At 42.5% G+C, this 17,406-nt stretch overlaps 1 protein-coding gene across 2 annotated transcripts in view; it reads left to right on the top strand.

Moving 5' to 3' along the window:
* Window positions 1-17,406, top strand: part of BLNK (B cell linker) — an 84,612-nt gene that overhangs the window by 30,228 nt on the left and 36,978 nt on the right. Inside the window, exon 1 of one of the 2 annotated variants that reach the window (XM_084210778.1) lies at window positions 12,859-12,916. The exons of the other annotated variant lie outside the window; for it this stretch is intronic. Within the exon in view, the coding sequence (XP_084066904.1) occupies window positions 12,870-12,916 (47 nt within the window). The 5' untranslated portion in view covers window positions 12,859-12,869. Of the gene's footprint in view, window positions 1-12,858; window positions 12,917-17,406 lie in introns of those variants that run through there. 2 annotated transcript variants of the gene reach the window in all.

Below are 17,406 nucleotides of genomic sequence, written 5' to 3'. Positions count from 1 at the left end.
ATTTGGGTACCAAAAAGCAAATAAATGGGTCATCTGTTTGGGGCATGTATGCAAATGACCTGCTTAGGTTTCTACACGAAGCCAGAAGCAAAGACCAGAAATGGAAGCTGTTGCCCAAATCACAAACCACTTCTTCGCCAACATCATATTTCTGGACATGATCCATTTCCTCCACCCAGTTGATGTGCTTTCCTTTTCTCTATTACATGTCTGTACTCAGACCACAGAGAAGAGGCTGTTGCAGTTTCAAATTATTGGTCTTCCTTCCCTTTTAGAGAATCATATTTGTTAGTCAAGAAAGTGCTGCACCTGGGACTCAAAACCAGAAGAAAATAACTTCTGGCTCGTTCAAGCAATGAAGTGTGAAGGGCCATTAATTTATAATCTCATTTTAGCAGAATTCCACATGTGCCCCAGCTCAAGTACACACTGGGCAGAAAACAGAACAGATGTCTGGGCTCATTTTGCTCCAAGTGCCCAAACTGAAGTCTTCTCAGTTTTTTGAAGAAATAAAATATTTCATTTACAGCGTGTTATCAACATATATTTATGGTCTCTGCAGGAGGGACACGTCATTCTTCTTGCTTTAGAGTAGCCTCTGTGAAAATGAGTGAAAACACAACTTCTTTTTGCTTTTGTATAAGTATTTGGAGAGCTTCATTCATTAGCTCATACGCTTATGCTGTGATGTCAGGTGGTCTACACACTATTGCTAAGATAGTGGAGGAAAGTATTAAACCAAATCGTGTAAACTTTATTCAGTTCAGAAATGAGAAAATAACAGGTTGAGATGATCCTAAACAATGAAAACTGCAGTACTTAAAAATGGGGTCATCAAGACAAGCAAAGTAGGGAAGTTACAAGAGAAGCTGCAAGGAGAAGTTAAGGGACCATAGCAGGAGGGTCAGATGCAGCTGCAAGCCAGACAGTTGGGGCTGCAGCAACCAGACACTTGAAACAGCTTCAGAGAAGGCTGCTCAGTGCAGCTGGACTGGAAAAGATGAAGTGCACTTGGTAGGAATGCCACAGCAGCCCCTTGTGCAACAGAATTCAAGACCCGAAACCCAACTGTCTGAAACCCATAGAATTAGCAACTCTGCCAAAAATACACATTTCAAAGATTTGCCCCCCCAAAAATACAGAAATTGTGTTCAGCATGTAAATAAATACCTTTTTACTAGCACCTTCCTTATAAAGTCTCTTTCCAAGAGCAAACAATGGGAGGAATGTAGGATTACCTTATAACACCACAGACGCTGACATGGCAGCACTTGTGCATAACTGCATGCAGATGCATTGACCCTCACCAACACATGACTCAGGGCATCAGAGAGCCTCTCTGGATGGATCACCTGCAACCACCCAAATACAGACAGTATCATGATGTACATATTTACCAAATTATGAGTCATGAGCATCTTCATGCTGGCCTTATGCTTCAGAGCACCTGTGTGCTTGCAGTGGGTGCAGTGTAAGCACTGAGGAGTTACCATCCAGGAACACTGCTCTAATGGATGCTGCACATCACCAGAAATGCCTTGTTTCAAGGTGTAGCTCTGCTACATCTTGTTCCAGAGACTGCTCAGTTGTCACCAGCTCCCTCCCAAATACAGTACAAACACACTTTGACTTAAGAGTCTTGAAGTTTGTTTGTAATTCTTAGAAATAAAATTCAGATATGCTCTGAATTCTTGAAGAGGGGAACTGTTTTCAGGCCAGACTATGGCCAGTCTTTTGCCACACTAACAGCAGCTTTCCTGCAGGATGCTACAGTTTAGGACTACTCAGACCATGCCTTGCAGGTTATTTTATCAAGCTCCTGGAGGACAGTGGGATTAAAGAACATTCTCCATAGTAGGGAGGCAGGGCAGTCTCCCTACCGAAATCTGGTTTGGTCTGGACTGAGACTGCTGCTAAAAATAATAATGGAACAGTATTACCTTATCTGTCTTTTAAAATATTTTATTTTATTCTTCCACAAGCCATGCCTAATTTTTCAAACCCTGAAAATCTCCTGTTTCTAATAGCCAAGAATTCTGGGAAGAAAAACAAAAGGAGATTTCATGTATTTTACAGTTCTTAGACTAGCTTTTCTGTTTTCCATTCTCCTCTACCTACTGCCATTGCACATTTCAGGTACTCTCCAATGATATCCTTGACAGAGCATTGAGTCTCAGTTTCCTTTTCACAATTCTGGCACTGAATTTGACAGACACCTGCTACCACAGCTCTGTCATTTCTCCTATTTAGTTCCTCACTGCACAGTTTCATGGCTTTTTATTATTTTACCAAGCTCTCAGAATACAGACTAAAGCTAAAAATATGTTACCATTTCAATTAACATACCTTACCATGCATTTCATAAGTGGAATCAATCCTTTCCTAAATCACTGATCTGGCTGATATCATTAATTACGTTTATCAGTATATTAGTTCCTCATTTCATTCCTCTGGCTCAGGGAATAATCTGAAGAAATACACAAGTATATTAGACATATCCATACTGTTGCTTTAATTAACAGATACTACAGCTCAAGAACACAAAAATAAAAGAATTATTTGTATTGCTTGGAATGTCAACATGAATTACCAGCTATATTCCTGTTATATTACCGGTACAAATATTGTTCACATATAGCCCACAAATAGACAGATTTAAATACACTCTGAAAAAGAGTTCCAAAGTCAATTATTTCTTAGTTAGTTTTGTTGGTTTTTTTTTTAAGAAATAGAAGTATGATTCACATGCATTGTCTTAGAGGTATTCTCTGCTAGATTGTCCCTTTCCAAGGATTAATTCCAAATTACAGATAAACCAATAAATTTCAACAATTTCAACTTTTAACCAAAAGCAGTACTATTTATGTATCATATACCTCCACACACTGGTATTTTATTGGGTTTTCCCTTAAAAACAACAAAAAAAACCAGCTAAGTAAACACTGCAAAATAACAAATGTAGCTAATTTCTGATTGCAGACCATATGGATAATGTCTTTCCAGCAACATTTTTCTATCATCATCATCAGGATGACTATAGATTCAGATCCTCTGTTAATCACAATGAATAATGGGAATAAATTCATCAGGATTAAAGAATTAAATGGTCCCCAAACCAGCCTTAGACAAAACCAACACATCTGTATACATCTATACCTGCCATGTACCTTACAGAGTCCACAGGATGGAGCACCTGTTTCTGGGAAAGCACCACTTTCTGGACAGATTTGAAGTGTTGTTCATTCACAACCAATGCCCCAAGAACATTTTGAAGCACAGCCCCAGGGCATAGCTCCAGCAGACACCCAGGCTTAGAACTCATTCTACACCAAGCTCAAACGTCCTTCCTTTATCAGCATTTCTTTCTACTCTGACATCCTTGTGCATCAGCTTCCTTAAAGCAAAGCAGTTCTGGGCCAGCTCAAAGGTGGGTGTCAGGTGACATTTGTGACACCCGATGCTCAAGGAAGAAAAGGAGGAGTGGACGGGTTTGGGTGGGTGCCTCCACACCCGTGTGTGAACTGCACGTCACTGCTGGGCTGGAGTGACACACACCACCTGAAACAAACCAAATTGCACAGCGCACTTCGACTCAGGTAGTATCAGTTCCACCAGGAATGAGAATAATAATAGAAATCTATAGTATCTTTAGAAGCCTCATGATACTCTGAGTAGTTTTTTTCATACAAGGAGCAATTCTCCTGTGACCAGAATGATGAACGTTAACTGACCTCAAGGAAAGGTTAAGCTTGAAAGAAATCACAATGCCTAAGGAAAGATACCTTAAAAACCAATAACTTCCCCTTGGAAGACTCTACTGTATCAGTATGGTCTTCCTATTTGCTAACTAATATGAAAATTTTCTAGCAGAAGCTATACAAACACCATACACCTTGTGAGCAGTTTCAAATTACAAACAGTGCAATCTAGCCTGCACTCATCAGTCTGTTCATAAACACAATCCTGACTCAACACAATTATGACAAAACAAACAGGACTGTTTCAAATGTATGACATAACCTCAGATAGCTACAATACAGAGAAAGGTGTTAAATATCTAAATCCATGCTGAAGATGTTGGTAAAATTCACTAACAACCAGAAATTAAAAATCCTGTACAGCTATCACCTATGCATATTATTCCTAAACTAACAGTCAGAAACTTTCTTCAATCACAAAATACTTCAGATTGTAACGTCCTCAATGCAGAGACCTTCTTGTTCTCTATTATAACACTATATAAAAAAAGGAAGATTGTTTATAAATAATACAATGCAGTATAATGGAAATTCAAATTTACATATATGTTCTCCTTTACATGTAGACTTCTGCCACATTTTCTTTCTTCTTTCCTTTCTGACTTCTGTATTTTCCCTTTGTATTTTAGAACTGAAGGGAAGTTATTCTCAAATCCAGTGTTTGATAGTAAACATAGACTTTTTGTCCCAATATCCTCTGGCAGTGGAAAGATGCAGGATCATGTGACCACAAACTTGTAAAGTAACTCTTTTAAATTATGTACTACAGCAATAAATGCTTCACATTAGGATCTATAAAAATAATAACCCTCTCTGATACAGTGTTGGACTCCAATTCATCTTGTGGTCTTAATGCAATTAAAATTACCAACTGTGCAAACATTTCCTTAGCAACAATCCACAAAATTTGCAGCTGTAGACAACAGAAAAATTTCAAGGCTGTAGTTACAAGTCTGAACAATTTTTCTCCACAGAAGAGAGTATTCCATTAAAGTGTTTATCTTTGGTCATAAAATGTTCTCTTGCTATTAATTCAAATAGTAGTTTGATACTTATTAAGACAATAATTTCTTTCTTTAGAAAGTCTCCCATCTCCCTGATCATTTTACTGGGGTTTATTTTAGGTTTTTGGGGGTTTTTTTTTGGAAGGTGGTATTTCAAATCCACTACATGTTTGTGTGAAAAAAACTTTTGAAACTTTTCAGTTCAGTGACATCTCTGCTTCCAGAACACAGTGGCAAGCAATTCCAATTCTCCACGAAACAGGAGAGAGCAGTCTTAAGCAGATGGAAACACATGAGAACAGAAAAGACTACAGATAAAATAATTTTTCCTGTTCTTAAGCAGGAGTAGGAAAATGCTCAGACAGCATAATTATGGTCAGTGAAGTGCAGATTACCAAACTGTGCCAGAGAATACACCCAGCCTTTCCCTTTGGTTATATGTATTACAGGCCAGTGCAGGAAAGAAGTGGTTTAAAAATTGTTAGTTTTTAAGCATTTTTCAGATACTGAAGGCATCATGGTATGTGCAACAGCACTATATAAAAATGACCTTATTTCAAGACATTCCTTTCACTTTGAAATTTTAAAAATTTGTGCAGCTTTTTGTCTGTGTGAGCAGTTTCATCAGCAGGGACACAAATGTATTTAGACCATTCACCATCCATGCCTGAGTGCTGACTGATGGTCAGAGGCACCTGCTGAAAGGAAGGACACAAACCACTGCTGCTCCCTGCTCCTTCCCTGTGCTAAGCCTCCCTCCCAATGCCAGGGCCCAGTCCCCCAAGCTGCCCCCACCAAGGTCTCCTGGGTACCCCTCAGGGTAAATCCACACCCCACACAGGAGGATGGATGGGGAAAGCAGACAGTTAACTACTGCAACAAGGGGTGAGGAGGGGCAGCAGGATATAGAAGCTCTGCAGAGGAGTCAGAAACAAGCGTGGCTTGCCAGGCTGCAAAGAGCCCTGTGTCCCTACACCCTCCCCCCTGTGGGTAGCCTCACAGTGGGATAAGCTGGCCACTTAGGGGCATCTCCATGGCAGTCACTCCTGACTGCTGGAAGGGGATCAGGTTTGCAGCACATGCAGAGCTGCTCCCAAGAGTCACTGTGGGTGTCAGCTGGCTCTAACACAGGTCACTGCCTCTGAGACAATCTGATCTCAAACGTTTTGAGTTTGACATTAAATAATTAGTGTGTCTGTAGGAGCAATTTTTGTGTTTCTGTATGCATATGAAACAGATGACAGTAAAACTGAAAAGCAGAAGTGCAGCTTTTTGCACAGTCCCCAGAGAAAGAGAACAAATATTCTCAGCAGGTGCTAAAATGTGTTTGCTCAGAAGACTCTTCATGAGAAAATCCTACTAAATTTACTGTTTTCATATCTTTGCCTGCAGTACATGCCTACATGTATGACCTGTTTCCTTCAGTGAGCCTAATGACAAACCCAAATCCCATACAATAAAATTTAGAGTCACATTTTACTGTAAGACCAGCTTTGAGTATGCCATTTGGTATCCAAAATTATAAAGGATTAAAGTTTTAAGATTTCTAGGGCAGCTGATAGGAGTCTTCCAAAATTAACACTGTGGCATTGAGCCATTTGACCCACAGTGAGAAGACCAAAACTCCTGAAAATCAGTATTATGTAAAAACACTTGAGACAGAAATGTACCCTCTTCTCATCTGCTAAGACACAACCACAGGCCACATATAACTTTCCCTGTACAAGAAGTGTTTCCTAGCTTAAAAGGGCATATAAGCATCCTGGGAAAGGAAAAAAAAAATCGATTGAACTAGATACATTGGAAAAAACCAGGGAGTATTATTTTAAATAAAAAGCAGAACTGTTTCACCTGTTTGTAGCAATCATTGAGTAGCAAATATAGAGAATATGGTGAGAAATCATGTTCCATAAACTCATGCTTTCCAAATACCAGCTATGGGACACTGAATAGCAAGTTACGTAGGCAGTATGTTGACCAAAATAGAAATTGAGGGGGCAAAACACTATGTCTAAATTGACATAGTTTAAAACAATAGAATTTGAGTGCATTTCTGGCCTGGTATGAAGTACCACAAATTTGCATTCAGATCTATATGACCAAGCACAAAACCCTCACAGGCAGCATGTGACCGTCTACTGCTAATTTTCTGTTTCCCCCTCACTCTTCACTGCCACAGCCCATTGCTGGCACATCTTCCTACAGATATTCTGAAAGCAGAAGAAATTAAACACATACAAAATACTATCAAACAGCACATTCTGTTAGGGAAAAAAATGAGCTTGAAGCATGACTACAGATTCCAGTTCAGATTCACATGGTTTGTACTTGGGCTGTCTTCCGATGCAGATGGCACCAGTTTGGGCTATTTTCACTCCACAGCCATGAAAAAGAGAACTGTGGCAATCATTTCCTCACTTTCATGTGAACACAGACTGATCAAGCCAAATTCCTGTTACTGACCAGTTATATTTACATTCACATACAGCACTTCTATGGCTGGAGCTCTCTCTTTAATGCTAACCTAGTAGCTCAGAGCTGAAGCAGTAGATGCCTCTTTAAATAGAGTCCTTCATGTTTGAATACATACTGTCTTTGAAGAAATTATCAATCTAAGATTAAAGACAGCCTGTAGATATGGGCAGGGAGAAGTACCTCTGAGCTAGGTGAAACACTATGACCTCAAGACAGTAAAATCAGACAGATATTTTGAAGTGAATTATCAATCATTTTACATACTGCTCAGGAGAGCTTATAGTGGAGCTCTATTGCCAGGATTTCCTAAAGGAAAAGCCAAGCAAAAGCTCACAAAGCTGTCTTTTAAAGAGCAAATTGTGCAATATCCTGTGATTCTCCACATTCCCCAAAAAGTAGGGAAGTCAAAATCAAAGAACACACTTGGCAAGAGAAGGTTGCACAATAAATTCTCTCCATTAATTCTTTCCTATAAAGAACAGTTGGATCCCTCACTCCTGAGTACTTCTAAGAAAAGAAATTGGCCCAATCACCTCTAATAATGTTGGAGAGAAACTTTGTTAATAGAGAAGGAGTTAAGAAATGGGTTTCCAAACATGACTGAGAGAAAAAGTCGTATATGGTCATGTCATGAATAAAAATGAAACCTGGTAATCAAACTGATTACTTACTTCAAATCAGGCTTCTTGGCAGTTTCATAGACATTGAAGGCACTAGACTGTATCTATGAGCATTAATGCAATCTGTAAAAAGTAGCTGCCTCTTGAATAGTCATGCATAGACTGAGATCCTTTGATGCAGCTCTGACTCCTCAAAGCACCAAAAATAAGCATTAAAGAGGTTCACTGTAAATCATTTGAATCTACTTGCCGCTCTTTTTATTCAGATTCTCATTGCTAAATGTGAGCTTACAATAGTCTGCTTTTATCTCAACTGTGTGAAACCCTAGAGGCTCAGAAATGGCAACTGAGAGCCAAGGCTGCACCTGTACCCTGGTTTGGACTTTTCACACTTTCCTGCAGCTTGATTGCCCATCTCTCCTGTGTGCCAGAGCTCCTGCCTGGGACATGTTCCTAGGGTTTCTTGCTGTGCAGAAGTTGCTAAGGGTAGATGCTGCTGCACCACTGAGCCTCACCCCACCAGCAGTCAGGATGTGGCTTCAGGCATTAACCCAGAGCAAGAGCTCAAACAGGCCCCCAGGTTCCCTAGACTAACTAGTTCCCCAGACTAATATGTCACACAGTCATACTCTGTAACTTGCATTAAGACAATGGCAAAAATGGTCTCCATAAAAAGCTGTTAGCATCAAGACTTAAGAATCTTAAAGGAAGATATGCATAGCTGCTATGTTATATTTAAATTTAATAGCTTCAGCAGGAGCCCCTGACAAACCCAAAATCAGCATACAAACCATGTACTAGAAGGTATTAAACTAGGGAGCATTAATTTCAGTGGAAATAAGAAAAGGCAGTCATCAAAGGAGTCAGAGAAAAACCTTCAGGCAAGAAAACAGACCTGTCTTGTCAGTGATAGCAGCCAAACCCTGGATTTTGCTTATTTCTCTACAAGTGGCTCCCTATGAAGATGCTTTTTCTGATCTAGGGACATCACTTAACAAGAACTAAAATGCTTTAGACAAGTCATCTGATCCTTTGTTTCTATGCTACAGGAGTTTTTTATCAGAAATTCAAAATTAAAACCAAACATTATCCTAACAATAGGATATAGAAAACTGGAGTCCTGAAACCGGACATACCTGGCAATTCACAGCAAGTTTTGACCAAATGAAGGTAGGATGCTCTCAGTCTTTGTGACAGAGTTTGTTTCAGCAAGTCTGGTTTTGACCATGCTTCAATGGCCTCACACCTCTGAAACAAAAACCAAAACATGCCACCAGAATGAGGGAGCATGTGGAAGAGCTGGTTGGAAATTACAGCAGAAAATAGCAGAGGGGATAAAAAACACGTTCTGTTTCTGAACATCTATATCAACATTCTTTATCAAATGATAAAGTTGCTTTTAAAAATCAATCTATTTATGAGCATAAATGGGGAATTATACAGTCATATTGGGAGAGGATGAGAGAGACCCACCCAGACTGAGCCACAGCACTTGCAGAGAAGAGAAAATTATGTTGCAACAGACAGTGGCATTTATAAAATCTATTCAAGCATTTAGAAGGCCTTTTTAAAAATTACAATGCCATTTTGAGCATCAAAAATTTAAAATAGAAACGCATGTATATTCTGTAAACCATCCTGCCAAGGGACTTAACTGGCAAATCCTGCATACCTGCATTAGGGAATAGTGCCAGGAATTCATCCCCTATCCTTTGCAGCCATATAAAGGAAAGTGCCTATCTACATAATCACAAAAGTGACAGTCTGTGTGGATGCAGGCTCTTAAAACATTAGATAAGAAAATATAATTTAGGTAAAAGGCTTCAGTGATGTCGTTTCAGAGAAGCAGTACTGTGGGAACACCTCTGCAAAACACCTCATCCAAGACTTTAAGATACATTCTTCTGGGACACCATTATGCCCCACACCCCTTTCCCTCAGCTGGACAGGCTGGCCCAGGCTATGTCTCAGCAGGCAGCAGCACAATCCCCACTGGCCCCAGATGTGCCAGGGAGCAGGGAGGTGACACAAGCATCCCTCAAAACAAACACCCATCTACCCAAAACAGTCCCTGTGGCTGGGCTGGGGAGGAGAGTTTCTTGTTAACCATCACTATGGTCAAGATGCCGCCCACATGGTAAAAAAAAATCCCAGTTCCTCTTTGGCCTTATCCAAATGAGCATATTATGTCAAAGAGGGAGAGTTGCTGGGGTTACAACTACAGAAATAGCATGACATTGTGTTTGCTGTGTGGCTCAACCCTACCACCGCCTCCAGGCTCTCCCAGGGCTCCTGAAGAGGAAGGCAGGGTGTTTCCTGCAGTGGGGGTCAGTCAGGCCCTGCCCCCACCTCCAGGCTGGGCCCCAGAGACACCATTTTGGGGTGCTAAGGCTGTACTTGATGGAGAAACTCTTGTTCCTTGTCCTGTCCCTGGTGCAGGTCTGCAGGGCCACCCTGCCAGCTGGACACTGTGACATGTCCCTGTCCATATGGGCTGTACAAGTCCACCTGACCACAGACAGGATCAGTCCTAACATGGGCCTGGAGTTCAGACTCTGCAAACACCGGCTGGGCAAAAAGGAGAGGCCTAGGGCTGTTTGGAGGGACTTGGCCATGCCCTTCTTTATTTAAGGTTTTTCTCTAGTGGTTTTTCTACGTTGTTGTACCCAAACCAGCCTTCTCAGCACTGGGGCAGATAGCCCCAGGCTGACCCGGAGGCAGACCAGAAAGAGCTATGCAGGTGCCACAGAATATCACTAACAAGTCCTGTATAATGAAGACTTTTTCAGGAGGAACTTCTTGGCAGCAGTACCAGTCTAAGAAGTCACACGCCCTATTCCGCTCACCCTGCGCTGCACACTCACAAACATCTGTGCACCAAATCAAACCCAAGAACTGATGCAGCTAAAAACCCCTATTTTTGTGACTTTTTGCTCAATTTGTTTGTCATGAACACCTTCCCCAGTCCATGTTACTGCACAGCTACAGAAACACAGGGGCCAGCAGATGAGCAGGATGAGAAATCCTGTGTGAGTCAGAGTGTCACCGAGCCCTGAGCGCACGGGACTGCCCTGAGCATGACACATCAGCAGCCACCCCTTGCCCGGACCAGGGAGGTGACAGCACCACAAGGACAGGCGAGACAACCTCGGCACTGGGCACTGCAGAGTTTTAAACCCGTAGCTTTGGTTGAGTCAGGAAGAAACAAGGTTAAACCAGCACAGTATTGCAGACGACAGATCCCAAAGATCCCAAAGGAAAACAGCCTGGGATTTCTGCGACAGACAGACAAGGGGCAGTTGCGTAAGGGAAACCACTGCAGGAGCCTTCTGAGCAAATCTCTTATTCTGATATGTGTTCAGACAAGTGGGAAGATTATATAAGCAAAAGGGAATGTAACACAGCAATATATTCCTATCTACTTCTTCACAGTGCCAGTGTAAATTTTAACTAATTCAAAATTAATTTAATTTTCAAAATAACTTTTAGGGAGTAAAATTGCAAAGTTGACCGGACCACAACCAGATACAATGCAACGTGAAATTCCAGTTTTGTGTATTACATGACATTCTACATTGTATTATTCCTTAAAGCCCACAAACTTTATAAGATACCCCCAAAAAAAAAGCAATTTGTACACTATCGGCCCAGCCTAGAAAATATTGTATTCAAACATCAAGCAATTCCTATGCTGAAACCTCAGAGACCAAAAACACCAGCCTGCCAAGATCACAACGATACTGCTATCAAAGACAAAAATCTCATGGCAGGCTATTTCCCCAGAGTCACCTGCACTAACCAGGAAACTCTGTTTTGCTCCTTCAGTTTCACAAGAAAAAACTTTAGTCATTACTCTCTGGGGAGAAGAATTCCATGGGAAAACCTAGCCAACGGCAATAAGAATCCCACCAAGAAATACCTTTGTGTGTCCCCAAAGCATATTGTACATATCAAAACATATTAACATGATGCAGATGTACACTTTTTAAAAAAATAACTACTAGGTTTCTTTCCGAGGAAGAAGGTTAGGTCTTAGGTTATAAACTAAGCTGCAGAGAGGCCGAAGATACAGAAGGGGAGCAACAAGAGCCATCCTCCAAAGGTGCAGAATTCAAATGAATCAGCCCTTCAGGATAAAGGCTGGATGTGAACAATTGCCTACACTGCCCCTCGGAAGCAAATGGCTGCCTCCAAAGTTCAGCTTTATAGAGGAAAATATGGTTGAGCTTAAGACTGAGCTCAGAGGTATCCATAAAACACAGTCAGCTGTCTGCACCTTGGGTGGGAACAGCCTTGCTGTGGAAGGATCTCTGGAAGGATCAGGGTTTTAAATTAGTTTTAAAATAGGGTAAGAATATTTTTTTTTCTTTACAGTTACATTCAAAAGAACGGGGAAAAGATGGTGGTTTTCTCTTGCTTTTACTAGGGAACCTCGGGAAAGGCAAAGTTCCCACGCAGCATGTTCCCACCTGGCACAAATTCACCAGGAGCGGGGAGGAGGAGGGGAACCAGGCCCTGCATCCCTCCCCTGGGCCGGGCAGGTGACAACGAGCGGCTCACCGTCTCCGGCACGGCCCGCTGGGCTCGCCCCATCGGCCCGCTGGGCTCGCCCTATCCGCCCGCTGCGCGGCCGGGCCGCCCCTCAGCCTCCCCCGAGCCAGCCGCCCCTCAGCCCCGGCCGGGCCGCCCCTCAGCCCCCCCCGGGCCAGCGCGACCCGGCGGCCCCGGCAGCCCCGGCGGCAGGGGCGGATCAGCGGGGCCCCGCGCCCCCGTTCCCAAAGGCTCCTCCTCGGCTCCCGGCTCCGCAGCCACCTGTACGCGCCCCGGGCTGGGCGGAGCCGGGCCGAGCCCCGGGTCCCTCCTCTGCCGGTGCCTGCGGGCGGGACGGGACGGGGAGAGGCTCCGGCAGCGCGGCGGGACCCGGCGGAGGGAGAGCCCGGCTCGGGGAAGCGGCGGCGCCGGCAGGTGCCGGGCCGAGGGCAGCGCGTCCCGGCGGGGCAGCGCTCACGGGCATGGACAAGCTCAACAGGCTGACGGTGCCGGCCGGGGAGAAGTTCAGGTAGGGGCCGGTCCGCTCCCGGTGCCGCGGGAAGGCAGCGGTGGGACGAGCCGCTTCCCGCAGCGCAGCGCAGCGCGGGGGGATTGGGAGGCGCCGAGGCACGAGGAAGTTGGCAGAGGTTTTAGAGGGAAAGGGAGTTTTACCCGTTTTGACCCGGTGGCCAGGGCGCCGCAAGGAAGTGCGGGAGGTAAGTAAACACGGGTCTGGAGTGGATAACGCAGATTTCGAAGCAAAATATGTGTCGGCTTCACCTGCAGGGCAAAGAGGAATATTTTCAAAGTGTGTATTTTCAAAGCTGTAAGGAAATAGTGTGTGACTCATTATGATGTATGAGTCTTATGCAAATTAGAAAAACTTAATTAATTGCTTAATGCTTTAATGTCTTATGAAGATGGCTTTTGCAGTTAAGTTTTGTCATGTTTCCTGATCTTCGAAAGAACTGGTGGAATAGAGGGAACTGGAAAACGGGAAATGTTCCTAAGTGAAGGAGAACAATGTTAAATACAGGGTTTGGGAGGAAAAAAGCAGAAGCTGGCCATTACTGAAGTATTTTTAGTGTGTCTCGATTCATGTGCTGCTAGGCACCTCGAGGCTCTTTCATCATGACTTTTTGTATTTCTGAATAGTTAAAAGAAGTTCTGTTTCAGATTAAGATAACATGGAATTCTTTTCCTCCTCTGAAAAAATAAGAATGAAATACTGAAAAATATTTTTTCCTAAAATAAGTCATACTTAAGCACTCATGCTTATAAACCCTTCCCAGGTCTCTCTCCCTTCCCCAGAAACCTTCTTGCAAAGTGGAATAATCCCTTGTGGAGCTAATTTTGATGGAATGCAGTTTATGGATACCTACTCTTTCCATACTGTGGCAGTGTTGTTGGGGGTGGGGGGGCTGTGCTTGCAGAGCTGCAGTGACACTTATGCTCCTCAGCCAGGCACAGCTAATGAAAGCCAAGCAGGCTGCATCCTAAGCCCAGCCAAAAACTCTGTGGAAGGCAGGCTCAATGGATAGGAAGAAGAACGCAGGGAATGTCCTCATTGCCTGCAATTTACCACCTTAAGTAGTCTGAACTGGTTTAAATGGTGTCAGAGCTCAGTGTTGGTCTAAACTAGCTATCTTTAAATAACAAATTGAGAAACAAGATGGAAAGCTTGATTCCATCCATTACTGGTACGTAAAAAAATAAAGTACATACCCTCTGCTGTCATAAAGTTGTAGCTGGGATTCTCCTTCTGAACTTTTGCAAACATTTAAAGCAGGATTACCTTCAAGTATCTAAAGTGGGTCTATGTGTGAGGGTTCTAACAGCCCACAACTTTTGGGTGAACTGATTCAAAAGCCCTAAACCCGAAAGGCAGCACCACCCGTCTGCTGCACCTTCACATAGATGACACTCTCCATCTCATCTGAGGTTGTAATATTGTTGTAAAATAGGGAAGAGAAAGAAGTAGCTCTGCTTTCCTGTATTAACCTGAAGTATTACACGTTACTTTTTCTCTCTTCCTCATGGCCAATTCAGCCTATTTGTGCATGGAAAGAAGGAGCACCCGTTTCTCAAGCATGTGAGCGTTCTCACCGCACGCAGCGGACACGCATGCTTCGACTTGAGCATGTTGAAATACTCCTTAGAAACCTGGATATGTGGTTACAAAATCTTACAGTGGTGTCAGAATTTTAAAACCTGAAGGCAGAGCTTTCCATGAGTAGATATTCACAGGATAAATGTAAGAGAGCTATGCAAATACAGGAAGAGATCAGCATAACATGGCAGGAGCCTTCTCCTCCATCTTTGAAACACCTGGATACCCCCTCGTGCTCTGTGACCTGTTGACAGTGCAGTTGACTTCCTAATTCCACACCTGTCTGCATGGAACACACATAGGTGGTTCAGAGTTTATACTGAATGTTACATGATCTAAATGATTATGTCAAAAATGTACTTTTCTTCACACACTAAGATGCAGTGCCAAGAAATGTTCCTACCAAACATAGTTACAATTTATGTGATTATAGTTTGCATTTTTAAAGACAACTTTCTTAAAATTTCTGCTTTGTAGCAGCAAAAGTTAAAAAAGCAGTACTGTTGAGTCTGAGAGAGGATCTTTTGATTTTTTTAAGTGTAGACCTGAAAAACTAGATATTATGTGGTTTTGCTAAGCTCAACTGTTCTTCATGGGTATAGTTGAGCCTACCAGACCTAGCTTTTTGTTGCATTAGCAAATCTTACGTCAGATCTGAATTTGTAACATGTTCCATTTGTTAAGTTTATTGCAACAATAAGAACTCTAAATGTTCTTCTATGTCTGTCTGCCTAACCTGTTGTGGTATGTACATTGTTTGCAGTTAAGCGAATCAACTAACTTCAGTAATAGTTGGACAGGAATGCTGGAACTTCATGGAATTCTGGTTTTAATTTCTATATAGTGTTTCTTATAAGGCATGCACAGTATTATACAAATATTCCCTCAGAGTACTTTGTGTGTTCTATCTGCTTCCTTATGGTCAGGCTTGGTTATTTATTGTGAGATAAACTAATCTGTGGTTCATAGAAGTAATTTGGTACTTTGAATTGTCTCCCAAAGAGTGAATTGAGTATGTGAGCAATAGCCATACTGCCATGCAAGCTCTAGTGTGCCTGGATTTCAGACTGAACTTCAGGGAAAAAAAATTATGCTGCAAACATACAGGAATAGATGCACTCATGATCAGGGACAGTAGGCAGCATGGGTAATGGGAAGTTAGCAGCTCAAAAGAAAAGTCTGCACTAACCTTGCAAACTCTTTTGTGGTTTAACTTCCCTAGACTATAAGCTATGATTCCTAGTACTTAAATAATTTCTGGCTGCTATATGTGACTGTGTGGCAGCATCTCTTCAGACTTGCTGCATTTTTTTTATTATGACCACAAACCTTAATGATGACCTTCTGCCCGTAGCTGGCTTTGCTGTGTAGCACAAAGGCCTTTCCAAGGCATCATCACCGCTGTGGCAATGGGCAAACCATGGCACAAACCAAAGTGTGCCACATGCTTTCACTTGCCTAAGCTCATGCAGCCAGGAAGTTCCAGATTGCAAACAGCCCTTTCCAAGAGCGCAGTTTCATGTTAATTTCACATGACTTTGTTAATTTACAGCACTCCAGTCTCTGCCCCCAGCAAAAACAAAGGCTTAAAATCCCTATCTCCAAGCATAATGTCCATTTAAAAGAAAGTAGAAATAAACTGGCAGTTTCCTTTTCTCAGGTTGGACAAGTGTGTCTGGGGTTTTTTTGCAGTATTTTGTATTAGTCCCACTTGTTAAACAGAAGGAAATAAGTCCTAATTCTGTGAAAATCAAGAGGGGTTTCCTTAAGGCCTTAATGTCTGTTGTATGTCAAACCTGGAGGTGTTTATAGTCTTCACTAATTTTCTACTGGTAGCTTGGCTGTAACTGCTAGGCCTTTTTCTTTAACAGAGGATCTTCTGCCAATGTGTCTTCTTGAAAGTGTGTAGTAGAAAAAAAATAATTCATCTGGGATTGAAATTTTATTTATTATCTCAAATTTCATCCTATGTATAGGATGCTTTACCATAGGGAGGATTTACTTTTGGAGAAAATGTTTGGGAAATACCTGACTATGAGTTTTGTACTGTAAGAAAATATTTCATTATACTAGTTCTACTAATTCCTCTTAGTAGTAGCAAACAGTCTTGGAAACTTAATCTGTTTTTTCAAGGCAAATTTTAACTTAGTTTTTTACCTCAGCGAACTTGAACAGGACAAAAGAACAAAAATAAACTCAAGCAAGAAATGAACTGGAAGTAACCTAAAGAATGTTCCCCATGACAGAATTAGGCATCAAAGCCCACATCCAACTTTAACATCTCAACCTCTCAGTCATTTATACATAGAGTCCAGAGGAAAGGCTCTGCAAATGATAGCATCATTCAGTGGCTTGGGTTGAAAGGGACCATCCTGTTCCCATCCCTCTGCCATGGGCAGGGAAACCTTCCCCTAGACCAGGTTGCTCAAAGCCCCATCCAACCTGGCCTTGAACACTTCCAGGGATGGGACAGCCACAAGTTCTCAAGCCAACCTGTTCCAGTGCCTCACCACCTTCACAGTAAAGAATTTCTTCCCAATATCCAAACTGCTTTGTTTGATGCCATTCACCCTTGACCTCTTACTGCATACCCTTGTAATCAGCTCCTCTCCAGCTTTCTTGTAGACCCCTTGCAGTTACTAAAAGGCTGCAATAACATCACCCCAGAGCTTTGCCTTTTCCAGGCTGAACAATCCCAATTCTCTCTGCCTCACTTCTGCTCTTCCACCTGCTCTGGAGATCTTCCCTTTCGAGCAAGTCTAATCTGCCCTAAGGACATAACAGCTGGGAAGGGCTTCTGCTCTTCAGCACCCATTGCCACCCACAGCCACCTCCTGTCTCAGCTTCCAGTGGCTCCTGACAACGTCCCACTGCACAGTACCACTCTGTGGTGGCAGCAGCTTTTGTGG

The sequence above is a fragment of the Fringilla coelebs genome (genome assembly GCF_963513975.1).
Source record: "Fringilla coelebs genome assembly, chromosome: 8".
Classification (NCBI taxonomy): Eukaryota; Metazoa; Chordata; class Aves; order Passeriformes; family Fringillidae; genus Fringilla; species Fringilla coelebs.
The sequence above is the reverse complement of the archived record's forward strand: the minus strand, read 5'-3'. Positions and strand labels throughout refer to the sequence as shown.